Genomic DNA, 20,419 nt, shown 5'->3' on the forward strand with positions numbered 1-20,419 from the left:
AAATGTGATGAGTTCATTAAAATTAAACAGATTTAGTGTTTCAAAAAAAATTAAGTGAATGACAACGAGAAAACGAATAACATCTAAAAATGTCTCCACTATTGAAGCACTGATGATGAAAATTAAGAACATGGACAATCACATCATCTGCATAAGTGTTTGTATTTATCACAGGTTATTTTGATCCTGAATAACATTTTATCTAATGTACCAAAAACATCTAAAACCGAGCTGGTTTCTGTCTCCTTGAATCAGATTTATAAAATATAATCACTGCAAAAGGTGAAAAACATCAGTGTTTGTGTCAGTATCTGAGTGAAGTTTTATCTTTTATGGAGAAATTCTAAAGCCTCCACAAGCAGCACCTATTTCAGAGTTTTACAGTTTGTTCGTGTTTTTCTGGTGTTCCTCACTCATTGTTTGAAAGATCATCAAATGTTCAGTTAAAGGTTAAAAACATGCAAACGGCTCATCCTCATGTCAGCCGATCAAACTCCTCGAATCAGCTCTTCCTTCATGCTCTCATTCGCAGGTGTAAACAGATAATCCCCAAACTGGACCCTCCTCCGCCCGCCTCCAACCGCAAGAGGGCCAGCAGGACATTCTCCCCGGGGTCAGAGGTCACGGCGGCGGCCCGTCCCGTGGAGGCGGACGCGGCCCCCAGCCGCAGCAGCAGCCTGTCCTTCCCGGACGTGACCCCCGGCTCGCTGTCCTCCGCCGAGAGCAGCTCGTGCTCGGCCAGCGAGGACTCGGGCGTGCGCTCCGAGACCAAGTCGCTGCTGTCGCCGCTGCGCGACGACGACGACCTCTTCGCCGACCGCGGCGTGTTCGCCACGGAGGAGGACGAGGAGGAGGACGAGGAGGAGCGGGGCGGGGCGTCCTCCTCCGGGTCGTCCCCTCCGGAGCCCTCCGACCCCTGCCGCCCGCCGCCGCCCTTCTCCTCCTCCATGAACGAGACCTGCCTCCACATCAGCTTCTCCGAGGACGAGCTGCTGGAGAGCGGCCAGGAGGACCCGGCGGCCCCCCAGCGGAGCTAGACTGAGCCCCTCCCCCCCCCGCCCCCCATCAGATTCTAACCCCGTGCTTCCTGTCCCGCCCCCCATGCTCGCTCCGCTCACTCATGACACTCGCCAGACGTAACACGTTACTGAACTCAGATTTAGTATTTTTGTAATGGATTTAAGGATCTAATTTCCTTCTTAGTGACTAGAATGTTGAGCAGATTACATGTAGCAGTTTTTTGCACTGTCGAGGTGACACATAATTTACTGTAGACGTGGAAAAGCCATCGAGGGGACACCTTTTATTTTTGCTAGTAGTCGACATCTAAAGAGAAACGTTTTTTTTTTTGTGCGAGAGGGAGGAATCCGTCTCCTGCAGGTTTCACAGGGTGGTTTGATGCGACGCTGGGAAAAGCCGGAGTTTTCTGTGAGGCACCTCACCAGAAGATGAGCGCAGAGAAAAGAACAAGAAAGTGCGGGGAAAAAAAGATAGAAGTTAACCGATGTAGTTGTTGTTTTGGGTTCCTGCGGCCGCGTGTTCGGCCTTCGGTGGGTTTTGGAACGTTTCGTCTTTCTTCTAAGAGCTTTCGCATCGTCTGACTGGTGTCAGGATTAAGCAGCAGGGAAATCTTTTAATTGACTGATTTTTTTTATCCTGATTGCTCGGCAAGTTAAAACAAGCTGAAAAAGTCAACGTGGAGGTTCTTTAATTTGGCAGAGTTGGGTATTTTCATGTATGCTATGCACCATGACAGCAGGTTTTCCCTTCAACCAAAGGCTTTTTCTTTGTAGGAATCTTGAACAAACCTCTTTTGCTGAAAGGTGTGACGCTGCATTAAGAGCAAAGTGTTGGAACAATTTAAATCCAATACTCCTTTATGTGTGAGGGACTGAAATCAATGAATGGGAACAACTTATTAAAGCTGCAAAGAGGTGCATCAATCAATCATTTGATCAAAAAAAAAAAAAGATAGCCATCCTGTTTTTTTTCTCCAAGCAATTTCAAAGGCAAATAAATAATAAATTCTATGTTATTTACACAAAACTATTGAATTTGAAGTTGGATAATAGAAAAACTGTCAAATGTTGGTGTCAAATGTTGGTTTGCTTGTAAATCAATACTTTCCATTATTGAACCATTTAAAGAAAGTCATTGAGATTAAAACGTGTTGTTCAGGAGACACTTGACCTAAAATAGAATTATTTACTGCATATTTGATGGGTTTTTTTTCTTTCTTTAGAGAGGCGATACCTTTCTGCGGAGGGATGTTATTTTACTGTGGAAGGAAACAGAGCAGTAGCTGTTAGCAGATTAAACGTGGACATTTCTCCACCTTGTTAGAGGTTATGCAGTGCTCAGGATTTGTCTGCGACGGGTAGAAGTTCAAATAAAAATGGCTGAGAGGTAACAGAAGCTGATGGTGTGGTGGCGGCGTGAAGGTGCAGCAGGTGTAAATAAATGATTTACACCCGGAAATGAGGCTTTTTTTCCCAACGTCGCACGGTGCAGGGAGCTTGACAGCAATAAAACACATGAATGAATCCAATCAATAAAGCCGACTAGTTGAAAATGTGTCGTTCTTAAATGTGGTTTTTTTTTCCCCCCTCTTGTGTACAGATGTGGTCGAATCTCAGGCCTTGTTTACGCGACGACGTTTTCGAGAAACTGGAGGAAAACGCAATTTTGTGAAAACGCTCGAGCTCTGTCTCCATGTAGAAAATATAAATCTAACCCTAAAATATTGTAGAGGCACAAAAATGTAATCTCTGACCGACAGAGTGTCCAAACCGGAGGTATTTTCCTCATCTTCCTGTCTTCTGCCCTTTCTCTCCGCGCTCGTCACGTCTCCTTACATCCCGTTCGCCATTAAATATTCATGTCTCTCAAACTCTCTCCCTCATGCGGAACACTTTGGAGGCTCGCCTGCAGTCTTTGTCTTTAATTTTCTGCTGCTTTCTGTCTTCTCTGAGGTGAGTTTGCTCCTTACGCTCGTCTTGGTGAGGCGGCGAGCGTGACTGACGGGTTTAATGCCTTCAGGGCCTCGGCGGGTGAAGCAATCCTGAAGGGAACCCAAACACCAGAACCCGAGTTGTGTGTTATTTCTGTCTTTTTCTGCGCTCCTCTAACGAGGAATTCCCCAGGCGGGCGATCGATGATGGTCCGGTCGTCCCCCGGCTCTTCCCTTCCAGGAGGTTCGATGCCAGACTGCACCTGATCCGCGATCAATCGGGGCAGATTGCAGCTGGAGTCCCTCCGGTTAACCCTGGCCGTGCGGCGTCCCTTCACCTCCTTCACCTGCTCGTTAGAGCCGCCGGGTCTGCGGCGAGTCGGTGGGGAGCCGCCGGTGATCAAAGCTCCGCGTGGGAAGATCACAGCCACCAACTTACCTGCTGCTTTTAACAGCTGCCAGGCGGAATCCGGACTAACCAGCTGATTCTTCTCACTTTTTATTCATCTAAATCATCTCATAACGCCGCTCAGAACTGACATAAAGACTGTCTGCTTTAATGAGGGCAGTAGTGCGAGGATTTGATCTTCGAATGCCTCAGTAGTCTTAATCTTCATGTCATCCTTTCTTAACATCTCGTTAGGAAAGGCTCCATCTTTGGTTTCTTCCTGCAGCATCTGGACTCTCGGTACATCCTTTGAGGACTCAGGGATGAATATGTTTTCATTTAAAACGCTGTGCTTTAAATTACTCTCAAAAACTTGTATAATTTTTACAATTAGTAAACTAATCCAGGCAAATCCAGCAGGAACCGCATCGAATTTACAGATATTTTTAGCCTTCACTGACTTTAAAAAGTCACAGAAGTCTTGAAACACCAAGAATGAAAACCTTTAATTTCCTTGTACTTTGATTTTAATGTATGAATCAAAATGAGAGTGCATCAAAGGCAGCAGGAGCAGCTCCCCTGCCGAAGCTGAGGGCCGCACTGTACTGTATGTGAATCATTACAGTAACTGACTAAAACGCCTTCATTTCACACGTTGGAAGAGAAAAATAAATAAAAAAAAAAAGAAGCATCATGATGAAACCCACGCATGTCTCGATGAGCAGCGCATCCGTATTGTGTTGCACAAACTCATAATGAGAGAGGAGCTCCTCCACTGATGTGTTCATTAAATCCAGGAGGCTGATGGTTCCTCGGTGGGCGGGAGCGTTTAGGAGCGCTTAAAAGATGGAAGAGAGACGAGAGGAAGCCAACAGGAGCGAGAGAAAACTGCATGTCCGAGTGTGCAGGAGAAAGTCAGAGATGAATTCATACTTTGGTCTGAGAACGTAAATGTCAAGAAATTCCAGCCAAACAGTAAATAGCGTTCACTATTTGTGGATTATTTGTGCGCTTGTGTACGTCTTGTCCAAACAGTTTGAGTTATCTCTGCTCGGAGAGTCGCGCTGAGCCGTGTTACGGGTTTTCTGGGAAGGCAGACACGTCAGGTATGTAAACAGAGGCGTCAGGCGGCCAGATGGAGCAGAGAGCGAGAGGAAGCAGCAGCGGGATTCGATCCCAGTCCTAACCGAAGTGCTCTGGAGCCGCCGCAGTCCTTCCACCAGCGTCAGGAGGAAATCTCACATCTTAATTGAGCTTTCAAGCGTTTGTTGGCGTGCTTTTTTTTTTCCTTTACTGGAGGAGAACTACATGCAGTTAGAAGTAAACTTTGATTTAATTCAAGGCCTGCCGACTGGCTGAGAGTCTGAAAAATCACACACACACACACACACACACACACACACACAGCTGGTGTGTTCTCTGTTTGCCGTTCCTTTTCTCATTAGCCTGAAGCACACTCGTGTTCGGCAGGCGTGAAGTGCTGTTCGGAGCCGCCGTGCTGTTTGAGGGGCGTTGGACGCTCCTCTGAGCCGGAGCTTCGGTAACCCTCAGGTTCAATTCCATTTCCCTTCTACTGAAACGCCTTGCTCTCAGGTCAAGCGGAGGTCAACTAATACTGCCTTTACAGCCCGCCCAGAAATGCCCCGGCCGCTCCTTATAGAGCGCTCCTGCCTCACAGCCAGAGGACACATGGTTCGAGACCCGTTTTCTGTGGGGTTTACATGTTCTTCCTGTGCATGTGTGGGTTTTTTCTATACCTGCAATGACACCAATGTACATATATTGACTGTATTTACAGGATAGTATGAGAGCAGTGAATCACATTATCAGGAATTAGACATGAGGATTGCCAAAAACGTACAATCGCCACAACAATGCAAACATTTATTTTGTTGAATTTCCCAGCGGGGCTTTCAGGAAATATGATAATTGATGGTTTTTCACAGAAAGTAAGGAATTTGAAATTGCAGCATAATATTATCTCTGGCAGCTCAGAGGCGTTGTGGTTTCTCTTCATGAGAGGAAGGGAGGAAGAGGAAGTGAAAAAAAGGTCCCAGGTTTGAAACTCTCTGGTCTCTGGCAGCGTGAATCATTGTCACTCATGAGTCTGTGCGTGTGTGTGTGTGTGTGTGTGTGTGTGTGTGTGTGTGTGTGTGTGTGTGTAACAATGATTAAAAAGCTCTCACTGTCAGTCCACCTGCAGACGGAGGGCGTCACAGCCGGTGTGTCACCTTTGACCTGTTCTCTTTCAGCCAAACACGGAACACATTCAACACTTTGGACACACTTCTCTAAACGTGTGGAGTCAACCAAAACACCTGCTTTGGAAACATGTTTTGTATTAAAGTTTGACTCTTTTGTAATGGCGCTTTATTCCTCCGAATCTATTTTTCCAGTGAGAAAATGTAACCTACTCATTACGAGGTGAGAGTGCGTCTCAATGCAGGATGTTAATCTGCTCCTTTGAACAACAAATATTAAAATACCTGCAGTAATTCTCTGTGAAGTTATAAACAGTTGGTTTCTACATACAAGGATTCTGCACATCTGTGCAAATTAAAGGTGCTGTCGGCAGGGTTCTGCATCTCCGCCATCTTGCTTAGGTTTACCTAAGCAAGATGGCGATTTGACCCATCTAAGATGACGATTTGAAACCCAGCACAGCCAATCCTGTCCTGTATTCTCTGACATCACGCCCTTACGCAAGTTAAGCCCCTCCCACAAGAACGTGCAACAAATGCCCCTCGACCAATCATGGTTAGAGCCTCATGGGCTCTTCTGATTGGTCAAAGATACCTGGAGCTGTCAAGATTCCTTTTCAGCTCAGAACAGAGACAGACAGAAACGCTGCGCCCTCACGGTAGTGCAATTATGCTACACTCCTGAAGGATTATCAATGGATACTCTAACATTTAATCCAAACAAAACACAGAAAAATTAGCATTGACTAGCAAAATCCTGCCTACAGCACCTTTAAAGGGAGTGATTGAATCAATGAATCAATGGGAAAGTCCAAATTTTTGGAGCATTCATATAAATGTCTTGTATTTCTTAGATGAACCGAAATATTTCAAATCTTTTTTTGTTTACTTCATAAGATTAAAGGGCAACTCCGGTTTTTTGACACCTGGACCTTATTTCTAGGTGTGTCATGCTCATATACTCACTCAGACAAACATGGTGCAGCTCGGAGTCCTCCAGAAGTTATTTAGATCCAACCGATTTAGCGGGGGCCATGGCAAGGGAGCTTCAGCGTGGGACATAATCTCTGCAAAATCGCTCATTTCGGATATATTTCTTCATCCATCGCCAGTGTTATCATAAAGTCAGCTCGTCTACCGTCTTCAGGTGGGTCAGCTGACAGTTTTCGCTAACTTAGCCACAATTAGCTCGGATGGGAACGTCGCGGAGCTCCTCTCCCCAGCAGAGAGGCACTTCCCCCGACCCAGCGGCCCAGCCTCCAGGCCCGGTCAGGCTCCCCAGGCGGGTGACTAAACTCACACGCCGGCCGCCCCTCGCTGTCCGACCGTCTTCAGGTGGGTCAGCTGACAACGCCGTGAGAGCCGAGGCCCAGCCAAAGTGCCTCTCTGCTGGGGAGAGGAGCTCCGCGCCCCCGCTAAATCGGTTGGATCTAAATAACTTCTGGAGGACTCCGAGCTGCACCATGTCTGTCTGAGTGAGCATATGAGCATGCACACACCTAGAAATAAGGTCCAGGTGTCAAAAAACCGGAGTTGCCCTTTAACTTCTAAAATCAAGCATACAGCATATCAATATTTTTAAAAAACTGGGTTTTTTGGGGGGGTTGTTTGTTTTTTGGTTCTGTGTTTCCTCTGCACTCGATGAAGGGTCCAGACTGATGAAGGGTTGATTGATCACGTCTGACCGTTTGAGCGCCAGTGACTGAGAAGTGGCTTCTTGTTTCCAGACTCCCGCAGAGCTGGATGATGAGTGTTTCATTTCAATCCGATGTGCTGCAGCGTGAAGCCTCCTGGATATCCTGGATAATGGAATAATCCGAAAAATGACATCTGGGGAAGGAAAACTCAGGGACGCTTTTATTTCATTAACAAAATAAAATAATAACGTAAAGGCTCTCGTGTTTAATTGCCCTAATGACTTGCTTATGTATACAAGCACATAATTTTTGTGGCATCTTTAAAGCCGTTAAAAGGATTCTGACAAGTAAGCGAATGAATATCCTAAAGTTTTATTTAATTTCTTTTAATGCCACACAGGCCACGCCCACCTTTCTTCCACCAGCTGATCACCTGATTTTTCCATTTTTCTCTCCTCACCTGCATCCACTTCCACTAATTCATCATGAACGGATGCTTTAGTTGTGCTCTTAGTTATTTTAGTTACTGTTTGGTAACTTCAGACCACAGACTTTACCAATTTTTTACTTCCTTTATCAACTCTATTTTTTTCATCATTTATCATTATCTTAGTTCCTTACACCTGTCTCACACAGCTTCACTGTCATGTTTGGAGGTTTGATCTCCAAACTTTTTTTGCAGAGCTTTCCTTTCCCCTGGTGACTCCCCTGTTTGTCACAGTATATAAAAGTCCTGCGGTGCCGCTGAAGTCAGTTTCAGACGATGTTGGCTTTGCTCAGTGTCGCTGCTGCCGGATTCATCCCTTCATTCAGACTGTGTGGAGTCGCCGTGCTTTATCGAGGCACATTTGCTTTCAGACACACTTTAGCTCTCAGCCTTTGTAATGATTTGTTGCTGCAGGCTGGAGCAGGATGCAGCTGTTTTATCTGTTTTATAGTTGTATCAATCAATCTGTGGTGGTTTTAAGCTCAGAGCAGCCTGGGCTCGCTGTGAGACTTGATGCTTTTTAAGGCTCCACGTCTGCTGAAGAGTCACACATGATCAAGTTTAATTCATTAAAATCAATCAAAACGGTGTGAAATGCAGTTTTGTTGATGCTGACGTCAAAGACACAATTCAGAATTTGTCAGTGAAGTTTTTATGACTTCCAAAGGTGCAAAAACTGGACAGATGAAAACTGATGTCCTTCAGCTTAAGCCATCAAAGTGTTTCGGTTTGAGTAGCCATGCATGAATCCAAACGGAGAAAAGTCTTGCAAAAACACAGTGAACCACATAAAGTTTCATTTGATGGACACATTTTTCCTTTCACTGCAAGCAAAGCTGGTTCACCTTTCTGTTTGACACATCGAGGGAAACTAAGACCACTTAATGAAACAGCTGGAACACCTGACAATGGCTAAACTGAAGAAAAAACTTAATAAACAACAGCTGAAAAGATTTCAAACTGCAGAAATGGTAAAACTGACTTCAACCGCTAAATGGTTAAAATAGCCTAAAGAAATCCAAGCAAGAGTGACCAAAACTGACTTTAAAATGGCTACAAATGCAAAAAACAACTAAAAGAAGTTGCCAACCTGACTAGAGCATTTGAAAATGGCAACAACAAGAACAATGGCAAAAAATACCAGAAATAAACTGAAGCTGCTACAAAAAAAGCCTAATATGTCAATATGTCTTCAAAAAGCAAAGCTGTCTCCAAACAAAGCTAAGAAATGGTTAAAAACGTCTAAAACAAGTAAAATATTTAAAAATGACAGCAGTTCCTTATTGTGTTTCCTAAATTTTGCAGATACAGTTTAAGCCGTATGTTTTCATAAATACAGCAAATCTGCATGTTCACAAGTTTTACTATCGTCATTTTCAAGATTCAACAAGGTTTGTGGCTCCAGAATAAACTTATTTGATGAAACCGGTTTGTATGTTCTTCAAGAATCTGAAAGAGTTTTCTCCCCCAGCTTAGCGGTGGGTGGAGATGCATGGTTGTCTCTGGTGTGGATTAAACTGTTGATTACATTATTTCTTAAAAAGCCATATATTTAAGCGTCAGAGAATTCAGTCAAAAAAAGTTACAAATCAGCTTTAATGGCTCCAGGAGACTTATTGGCTCACCCTCCAACACTTTGAATGCTGAGTTTGCAGATCTGTCTCAAACGCTTCAAAAAGTCTGTGTTACTAAATTTAAATTGTCACCCACACCCATGAATGTCAGATAACCTCCACCCAAACGCCGACCTCGGCGCACTTTCGCTTCCTCTTTGCGGTGACGTTGCTCCATAGTTCAGACCTGAAGAGCCGCTCGGTCGTCTCCAGCTGTTCAACCTGAGCCGCCCTTCTGCAAACAGATATTAAATCACCAGCATTCGTCCCATGAGAGCCGCTCACTGTGTGATCGGGTTTGAAAAACACTGGAAAAGTGAAAAAAAAATGTGTATAGTGAAACATTTCTTTAGTATAGTTCCATATTGTGAAGGAGCATGCATTTGTAGGATGAGCAGCAGCGTATGCGCTGCACTCATTCTTGAATAACAAAACGGGTTGTTTTAATTCCACCCTCCTCTTGACTCCGCGGGCTTCTTTAAGTTTCCTGTTGAATATTTCCAGGCCCACCGCTGTGCAGTGTTTGTTCAGTTGCTCTCAGGCTGCAATAACAGAGAGAAAAAATAATTATAGGGCTTGATTAATTTTGTGCTTTGACAAATGAATGCGGATTAAACATTGTTTCATATCTGTTGTTTTTTTGCTTTATGAACTTGAAAAGCAATGTAGAGTTTTCACTGCGCCGCTTAAATGAGCAAAAAAATATTACTGGAGGCAAAAGTGTGGACTAACAAGACTGGCTGAAAGGAAAAATGCTTCAGAATTCAGCAGCAACACTGTTGTTGGGGTAGTTTATTCATAATTCATCAAATTACAGTATTAGATATAAGGACTGTTTCCATTAAAGGGAAATTTACCTCTCAAGGCAGCTCCATTATACACTGAATAATAAGTGATAGAAAAAAAATAAATATATATATGAAGAGCTCGGAGAAAGTGACTCTCTCTGCAACTAGAGACTTTTAATACCCAAAGAAATTTGTCATGTGATGCACAATAAATATAGAAACGGCGTTACTGATTGATGAATCTTGAAACAAAACAACATTAAGTATAGAAGTATTTCATGTGTCCAAACACTACTTTGTCTCATCGCTCATCTTTGGATTTAATGTAAAGATAAAGACCTCATTCATTCAGTTATCTACTGCTGGTTGTTTTTTCTTTCTGTTTCGTTTTTTTTACATGGCTCATATCCGGTGATTGAATGCCAGCCTGTCCAGGCATCGTATCCTTATTAGAATTTTAAAAAAAGTCAAAGGTCAAGTTTTCCTCAAGAGTATTTATTGTGCTTCCCTTCTTGATTAAATGTGGAAATATTTGAAGAAAATAAAAAAAAATAACTCTGCAACACGATATTGCAGCCGAGACAAGTTATGTGAACATAAAGACGTCGTTTTTGTAAACTTATTTGAGCTGCAGAAGTGTTTGGATTAAGAGAAGAACCTAAAAAGGAGAAAGGATCCAGACGTTCTGATCCCGCGGTCCAGTCTGTTGAGCCGCCGCTCCTCCCCGCCGGGCTTCTCTTTACATCAGGGAGGTTTGATTTAAACGCCTTCTGGTTTGTCCCCGGAGAGGCCGGCGGCTCAGAGGAGGGGCCTCAAATAATGAAAAAGAAACAATCAAACATGTACAACCGACTCACAATAAAACGATATCGACTCGCTGTCAGAAAACACGGGAGTCGTCTCTCCGGGCGCTCAGAAGATCCTCCTCCATGTTCAGCTTCTCCCTCCTGAGGCTGATTTATCACAGGTGCCAGTCAGCGGATTGACTTCAGACAAACACTTTATTATGCTCTTCTGCTCCACAGTGGATCGATTTCTGTTCAAATTTCACCCTGCATATACATTAAGGCCCATATTTTCCCCTACATACACATTATAGTTTAATTTTCAGCTCTGGCTCTGAGTTCAGTATTGATCCTTCATTTTCCACTGGCTGCCTCCTTCACAGCTGTTGTCCTTCAACCTAAACGAGACCAATTTTCTCTTTATTCAGCGTTTGCCCCCTCGTCACTAGATATATTCTAGATATATTCCTCTCTATTTAAAGGTAGTAGTAGTACCTGTCATGTGGACAAAACGTCCTGCCCTCGAACAGATGGTCGATGGGAGAGTTTGACTCGTTCGCAGAGAGCCGAGGAACTTCCCTTTGAAACGACAGCTGATTTCTAAACTATTCTCATGCTCTGAAAGTAGGAAGTTTCTTTTTTTGTAATCGAGCATCTATTTGGCAATCTCAGAGTAGCGTTGTAGTATTTCAGTGGCCTTTTCGAAGGGTTCAGACCCGGTCACGGTTTTTGTTTTGGAAGATAGTTGAATGGCTGCTGGTTTTCACACTTAAAAATAAAGATGTTCGCACTGATCAAATATAAATAAAGCACACAAGAAACGTGGAAGCTGACTTCATCAAAGCGACTGAAGGGATTCAGACTCGAAGCATGACTCAGCGCTTCAGCAGCCTGACCCGCTCGCCGTTTCCGAAAGCATCAACTGAGAAGGCTGTCGCTTGCGCGCACGTGTTGGCCGGACATTAGCGCGGGCCTCGCTCTGTGACGGTAACGTCTGGAGTCACGGCCAGTCGGACGGAGTGCAGCGTCAGCTCCCTGCAGGTCTCCTGCGTTTCACTCTCCATTTGTTTCATCACATGCGGGGCAGCGGCGCCGTCTGACAACACAACCAGCGGCGGCGTTTCAACACAATTACATCAGCAAACCGAGAAATACAACTGGAGCCGCCTCCTCTCTAATTTCCTCCAATTTCAGCTTGTTTGCTCCTGTTTTTCTGAGTTTGTTGTCCTTGGAAATTGCTTTTTAAATCAACCCCAACGCACGATGAAGTGTCAGAGCCCCCAGCGGAGGCTCTTCTCCGTCTAATCCATGGAAAAGCAAAGAAATAGCTTTGTCACTCTGTAAAGATTGGCTTTACCAGAGTTTCCAAAGACTTTGTCTCCCAGCAGACACTCTTTGAGGAAAAAAAAAAAAAAAAAAACCTCTCCCTCGTCGAGATTAATCAGATTATTCACAGCGTAGTGACAAATTGATCGAGGTGATGCTGAAGCAGCATGAGCGGCTCTCCGGGGAGACGCACAACGGAAAAACATCCCGTCTCATTTGCAGGGCTCAATCTAACGCCTGTCATGGAGGATGCTGTGCACACACACTCATAAACACACACACAGCATACACACATCATGCCATAAACACAGACCTGGACCAAGGCCCATTGATTTATCGGTTTCTGACTGATTGATGTCTTTTAATTTGTGCTCCGGTTTTTTACAGGAGCGGCTGACAGCATTATTGTTATAAGTTGAGCCGGTTGCCAGGCGGCCGCCGCATCCTTTCGCCATCAGAGCAGGAAACTCCTGAGCGGCGGTGGCGGCGGCGGCGGCGGCGGCGGCGGCGGCGGCGCTCTGGAGCGGCGGCTGTCCTGCAGCATCACCAGCCCATCAGGCTCGGTGAGACAGACGACTGATTGGACCGCGGCCCGGCCCTGACCTTGCTGAGTCTCTTTCCCTTCTCATTTATAAAAATTGTCTCTCTGTGTCGCTTCGTTCTCTCACCCACTTGTTTTTCTTTGCTTCCCGTAACTCTGTCCCATCAACTCGCGTCTTTATATTCTCCTCTTCATCTCTTATCTGCAATGAATTGCAGAAATCTTCCTGCTTGTTACTTTTTTTGTGCCACACTCTGCAGCACACCTGTGAGCACGTTACCACCTGGGCTTTTTTTCTTCATTTTTGTTGTCAGCTCCATCTGAAAAGCAGAACATGAAGACCGGATCATCTCACCGTTATCTCCTCACAGAGCCCGATCGTCAAAGAGACCTTCACGAGCCGTCGCTCGTCTTTTCTTTCTCGTTTCCCAGCTGTGCCTCTGATGCTAATGGATCTGTTACACATGACATGATGCACATCCAGGAGTCTCTGTCTGAGAGCTAATTTGACTGACTTTGAAATGTTTAGTGTCGTTAAAACTGAAAAGAATAAGAAAACCTGCTCAAAACCAAACAGCCTGAAAATGTTTCACCCTCTCATGAGAATTTGACCCACTTAATGTTGGAAGATGTTGATTTTTAATATGTTTTCTGAAACTGAATTACAAATACTTTTCCTGATTGTCTTTTCATTGTGTTTGGACTGTATTGGGTGGAGGGAAGTGTTCAGGTGGAGAATTTGAATGGGCGTGGCTCCTCATCAGGAGGATCACTGGGCAGGTGAGCTGCAGGGAGACGCCAGTCAGGGAAATGTTTGGTGCATCGGAGCTTGTTGTGTGCTGAGTTGTATATTTTGATGTGTTACCTGGCTGGTCTGATCATCGGGTCATTATTTATGCTGCAGGTTATTTTTGTATGGAGGTTTGTGTCTCTTTGGGTAGAAATGTTTTTCATCGTATTCAGCCAAACTTTTAATGTGGTTTATGTCAGAGTTGTGTTTGGTGGCTGAAGTTCATCAGTTCGATAGTAGAGTCTGTAGTTCAGTGAAGTGGACATAAACATGTTTGGATTAAATTTGATTAGTAATAAATTACTGATTTGATTTAAAGGTGCCTTAAGGAGTTTGCATGTTTTATGCCTTGGGCGTAATGCAGCTTAGTGAAAAACTCGTGCCTGTGGCTCGCGTGCACGGAAGAGGGGAACTCTGTCTTCGCTCGTTTAGTAGCGCTCAAGTAAGATTTAAGTTTCTTTTACCTGGTGGAGTCTGTGTGGAGCTGTGGCAGTGCTAGAAGCCAGTCTTTTCTTACTTTCTGGAAGATCCTGCTCAGTTGTTGCTCACTAAGCATCTGGCGGAGTAATGGCGGACAAAACGAAACCTAACCAGCCGGAGCGTGCATTACGTCATTCCTTTCAAATTCTCCCCAAAAAAATGCTGGTGCCGGACCGGCACTGCAACTTTCAAGTGACAATTTAGCACTGTTAGAGGTACTTGTAATGAATATGTCAGGGCACATTGTACACATCATTAAAAATGTGTAACATTAAGGTTGTAAAACTCCTTAATGCACCTTTAAAACACATTTTTATGAAAGGTCTAAGTAATAGAAATTATTTTCCATATGGAGCCAGTTGTGATTGACCGGTGAAATTAAAAACTGTTAGTTTATTTGAGGAAATGATGGCCTCTGGCAGGTGAAGTTTGTCAGATTTACATGGCTCCTGCTGGAAGATGGAATGTGTTTGGCTTTAAGTCAACATTTCATTTTCAGTGTTGATGTGTTGGAAGCAGGAAGAACATGAGGATTTGAGTCTGATGAAATGTTCTCAGTCTGCAGTGGTCAGTATGGTGTGCAAGGCAAATTTATTCATACGTCAATGTTCAAACAAGGAAAAATCACAAAGCATGCAACAAATTATACTTTAAAAACACAGCCCTCAGATGTTCAGGAAGTTTGTTGAACAGATGAGGAGCGGAGGAGCTAAAAGCTGCTTCACTGCTCTGAAACACCAATGAACCTCTTCCTGAGGACCTCAGCCGTCTGAATGTTTCCTGTTCTTAAAGTAAATCTGAGATGTCTTTAGCTGCAGAGCCGTTTAGATCTTTATAGAGAAGAATTCAGATTTTGCAGTCAGTCCTTTGACATTCAGCCGGATTGAAGCTGGGCTGTAATGAGCTCCACCCTCTGTGTCCGTGAGGTCTCTGGATGAGCGGCAGCTGTCTGACAGATTAACTTTTATTTTATTTTATTTTTTTAACCGAGACCTATAAACACATTGTTATAATAGTACAGCCTGTTGGAAAAAAAATGCTTGAACAAGTTTCTCTGAGTCAGATGGCAGCAAGCTGACATTATTGTCGTCTTAATGCGACGATTTTTAATCTGGATCATAAAACTGACATGAAATGATGTAATAAAAGTCACTTTTGAGTTTGCTCTTTCAGAATTTTACAGACCAGCATTTTAATATTTATTTATTTTAATTAACCAGTCACTGTCTGATTAAATATGAGCTAAAAACCATCTGCCCTCGACTCTCTGAGGCTGCCATTCAATTATCTTTTTGTTTGTTTTATCATTATATAATCTCAGTTGGACTTTTAATACAAACCCTTTCTGCTTATTATTGGATGTGTTGATTGAATATTTTGGGAGAATTCCACTTTCTCAAATATAGTAAAGTAAGCTTGTATTTTAAACACTGAAATTAATCACTGAAATAAATCTGTTCAGGATTCCTGTATCGCCTCAGCTCTGAATCTTCACAGATGATGTTTATTGAGAAGCGTCTGGCCGACCACCAGAGGAGGTTCGGACGTGACTGAGTGGATCCAGTCAGCCAGGGCACATCTGGAGCCGAGCGGAGGGGAGCGATCTCCGCTCTGTTTACAAGCCGAGGTTCTGCTTCAAGTGTTTGATGGTTGTTCCAGTTCCAAGGGGATGTTTAGAGGAGAAGCAGACTGTTTCCAAAGAGACATTCTTTCTCTTCCTCTGTCCAGATTTCATACATCCATCTCCTACAGTGAAGCTTCAGATTCATCGGCTCAGATAACATTTCCAGAAATCAGGTTACTTTATGCCATTAGGTGAATCAGGAATCATTAAAATGCTTCATGAAATACAATAAAAAAAGGAATTCAGAAAGTTCAAAAGCAACATAAATCCCAACACTAGAAACAAATAGAACGGTTCAGAGTTTCTGATAAAAGTATTCCGTGCAGCAGTTTCCCTGGATGCTCTGCACACGTCCATAATGCAAATGTAATATTTACAGCGAGCAGGTTCCTTCTGTGTACACCGGCTGCAGAGGGAGTTCAGAGTCCTGATGGCTGGAGGGAAGAAAGCGCTGCAGGGTCTGGCAGACCTTCCCTTCCACCGATGCTCTCTGGAGCCTCTTTCCAGATGGTGTTAAGTGTGGCGAGCGGCTGCGATCAGGTCAGCCGTTAGAAATGTCATCATAAATGTCATTAGAAATGTCAGGCTAACTGATGGGGCTGACACAATGGAGGAAATATCCTGCAAAGATCGCGCTGGAGGACATGTTTACGAACACAAATTAGCATAATTCCCTAATGAATGTGAATGTTTGAGCAGTTGGCTTCAGACTGGGAATCACAATCAGACTGACTGAGCCGGCGTCTGCAAACTTTGTGAGGCGACTTGCAACAAGTCTTAATTTATTTCGATTCATCTTGTGTGGGTGTTTTAAATCTCATGAAGGAATGAAAGCCGCACACAAGAAACACCTGCTGTTGTCGCACTTTGTAGTAGAGGAATAATAGAAAATCCACACAGCTTTCATAGCAGCTCCTGCTGCATTTATCGTAGATTTGTTTTCCCTCTATATCATTTAAATATGGCACCAAAATGTTAGTCGCTGCGTAAACAACAGATGCTCTCCTCCTCTGAGTCACATGTTTTTAAGACTGAGGCTAAAATAGGAGCATTAAAGGAATACTTCACCCAAACAACGATTTGGCCTCATATTCTACTCACCCTCATGCTGAGCAACACTCTGGAGCACTTTTTTGATGTCTCAAATGCAGCCGGAGATCCGGGGGGATTTTCGTTGTCAACAAACTTACATATAACAGGGACCGATAGAGCCCGAAAGAAAAAGGTCCATAAAGTCCACAAAACGCGCCTATTTTCCTTCATACTGCTCGTCCGCTGTAATCCAAGTGTCCTGAGCGGGTAACGTCCATAATTAATTCGAAACGAGGTCATTTAGTACATTTTTCGAGCGTAAACAGTGCTATATCGTACTTCCGCAGTACACGTTTGCGCGCACACCCTGAACTATGGAAGCCACGGCAGACCAAGCCAGATGCTTGCGCGCTTTCAGGGACTACTGTGCTAAACTGCAAGGTAGAAGAAGAAGTTCCGCTGTTTCCACTCTGCTGTGAGCCTGACAAGTAGGAGGTTAGCATTTCCCAAGTTAGAAAAACTTGATAAATCATTAGTCAAATTAAAAACATGGTTCGAGTGTGTGCCTATCCTGGGTGCTTCAATCAAATGGCACGTTTTGTGGACTTTATGGACCTTTTTCTTTCGGGCTCTATCGGTCCCTGTTTTATGGAAGTTTGTTGACAATGAAAATCCCCCCGGATCTTCGGCTGCATTTGAGACATCAAAAAAGTGCTCCAGAGTGTTGCTCAGCATGAGGGTGAGTAGAAAATGAGGCCAAACCGTTGTTTGGGTGAAGTATTCCTTTAACCCTTCAACATCCTCTCAAAGAAAGAAGAATGAAAGAAAATACCACAGCCAAACTCTCTAAAGTAGACACAAAGTACAGACTTACAGGTGGTCTGGACTTCAGATTTCACTTTTTCAACTTTACCTGGATCCTTAAAGTTCGTGTCCAGAGTTTTGAAAGAGAGAGGGTTTTTTTTTTTTAATCCAATGTCTCGAGGTTCCGCCCTCCCTCTTCTTTCATGAGCGACCAAGCCACGCCCCTTTAATTGTGCACGCTATTATCTGTCGGGTGAAAATGAGAGCCTCTGAGTCCTACAGCATCCTCCATGTTTAGCTGTTTACGGTGGATGTTCAGCAGACAGTGGATATATCCGAGGTAAGCGGGGCGGCTGCTGCAGAGCTAACTCACCTCTGCCTGGGCGAGTGGCCGTGCTCTCTGGCTGCTCCACACTTTGATTGACAACACGGAATGCGGAAGCTCGAAGTCTATTGGCTGACGCTGACCGGCGCTTTTTCGGATAACATGGGGGTCTATGAGACGAAGGCGGGGTTCATAAATAAATTTTTATATTGCTTTATGCTAATATTATATTGTCGTATCGAACCAGACTGACACATTTAAACTCTGTTGAAAAATTATACATACGTTGGAAACGAACGGAAACTCCGGACACGAGCTTTAAACTAAGCTTGATTGGTTTTTTTTTGTTTTTTGTTTTTTTTTCAAAAGTGACCCAGATTCTTACTTGTGAAATTTTTACACTGTGCCTGGATGTTTTGGACATGTTTAAAATAGAACTCATAGGAAAACACAGAGAGGCAGATCTATGCATGTATGAAACTGGTTATTACCATGATATTGTGTGAACACAGGTGGAAGCTGATCTCTGAATGAGAAGCCCTGAAAATCACATCTGCGTGTAACACATTTGCAATCATGAATATGACATGTGTGTTCCAAGTGTAATTTCATGATAATCCAATGACTTCATGCTAATGGATTAATGTACAATGTGCACTACTTTATTACTGCATCGGTTTTCACTGTGTGTATTCTTAGTAAGTCACCTGCAAGATGCATGGAAACTGAAAGTGCAATCCAGATCTAATAAAATATCGAATTTCTCAGGTTTTAGTAAAAACAGCCCGATATGAGCAGCTTGTTTCAGGGTTAACAGATTGTCAAAAAAACTAAGGGAGAATCCGTGGGATCAAAAGACACTGATCTTGAAAGAAATGTGTTAATAAATACAGACAAGTCAATCACACACTGAAACCACACACAAACAGCAGAAGAATAGAAGTCCTGTTCCAGCAGGACGAGCAGATAATGGATGAGAACCCTGCTGTTGGTCTCTCTTGTTCTGCATTTCTCCCATTGTCTCCTCCCTTCAGATGCAGTCCCATCTCTCCCCGTCTGATGAGAAAATGTGCCAGCAGATAATCTTCTCTCATCCTCCTCCTCCTCATTTTGCACTATGTGGATTCAGAAAAGAAAGGACACCAGTGTACGTGGGCCTGGCATGGCTCTGTGTTCTGAGTAAAAAAAAAAAAGAGAGAGAGAGAGAGAGAGAGAGAGAGAGAGAAAGAAAAGGCAAGTGTGTGAGTGAAGAGTGAGTCAGCAACCAAAAAGTGTGTCATGGAAACTCAGTGTGCCTTCAAAGTCATTAACAATGTGTGAGATTACAGAATGTAAGTTGTTCACCTCATTCACATACCACTGAACAGGAAAAGAGAAAAAAATCAGTTAGTGGTTTTTGGTGACGTCTTATGTATTCACAGAAATTTTATCTTCTGATTGTGTTTACTGCATAAGGTGTTGTGCAACATGTGAACATGCACTTCTTTTTCCCTGCACAGTTTTACCTCCGGTTGTGTTGACGAGCTGCAGAATGACAGAGAGCAGTCGTCACACTGGGGCGTTCTGCTGATGTGGGTTACTGGTTTGATTGTTGAAGCCTGCAGCACTAAAGGAGGCAGCATGAGTGACAGTTTACACCCACCGCCTTCATATTGATCAGGCTGGAGCGGCCAGCTTTATCGCCTCACTGCCACAATATCCCCAGTTTTGGGTTTGCATGTGATTGGTTGTTGATTGGTGACTCTATATTACTTAATCCAGAGTGAATTGAATAATGTATCTAAGATTGATAGATATTGATCTGGATTCATAAAGTCTGCAAAAATCCTTTTCAAAACCTCAATGTTAGCACGCTAACAATGTTCAAGGTACAAATGGTAAATCAACTACACTCGTACAGCACTTTGACACTGCTTGTGCAGAGCCCGAAGCGCTTCACAGTGTCAATCACATTCACACACCAGTGGAGGCGTCTGCCATGCAAGACACCTAATCCATCCTCTGGAAAGCAGCTCGCTGTTCCTACGGAAGTGGAGAACAGACTGTTTATGTTGATACTCTCAGGTTGCCACTGTTTTTTGTTATGTTGATACATTGAGTAGAAGAAGTACATGTTCTTGCAGTGTGTTAATGTTCAAAGAGGAAGAAAAATTAATAAGGTCACATCCACCATTGTGAGTGCTTGCTTTATTTCCACAGTGAAATGTGCTGTCCTTTTAAGGACCAATCAGAATCGGGATGTATAAAGATAAAACTAAGTGTTGTTTGTGGTCACTGCAGCTGCAACTTTGTTACAATGTAAAGTGAGGGAGAACTGCTTCTCAGCAACTTTATCAAGTTAGATTTTTTTTTATTTTTAATGTATTACTAACAGTTACTGTGTTGCCCTGAAGGCAGTTGTTTTCTATAATAAGTTCATGTGATTAAAAAATGGTTAAATATGTTTAAAAATGTTTTAAAAATTGTTAAAAAGTGTAAATATTGATTCAGAGATGTTCTTTGTGCAAATTTCATCATTATTTATGCATGTTGTATAAAAATACGGAGAAATAATTGTACTTCCGGTTTTGCCGCATCACTTCCGGTTTCCCCCGCGCAACTTCCGGTTTCGGTTTCGATCGCAAACGGCGCATGCGGAGCTGAGCAAC

General features: G+C 43.5%; 1 protein-coding gene across 1 annotated transcript in view; it reads left to right on the plus strand.

Moving 5' to 3' along the window:
• LOC115383315 (carboxyl-terminal PDZ ligand of neuronal nitric oxide synthase protein) overlaps positions 1-2,047 on the plus strand; it is a 48,979-nt gene extending 46,932 nt beyond the window's left edge. The window contains exon 11 of the mRNA XM_030085486.1: positions 533-2,047. Within this exon, the coding sequence (XP_029941346.1) occupies positions 533-1,037 (505 nt within the window). The 3' untranslated portion in view covers positions 1,038-2,047. The remainder of the gene's footprint in view (positions 1-532) is intronic.
• Positions 2,048-20,419: the final 18,372 nt, after the last annotated feature.

Source organism: Salarias fasciatus (genome assembly GCF_902148845.1).
Source record: "Salarias fasciatus chromosome 7 unlocalized genomic scaffold, fSalaFa1.1 super_scaffold_4, whole genome shotgun sequence".
NCBI classification, from domain to species: domain Eukaryota; kingdom Metazoa; phylum Chordata; class Actinopteri; order Blenniiformes; family Blenniidae; genus Salarias; species Salarias fasciatus.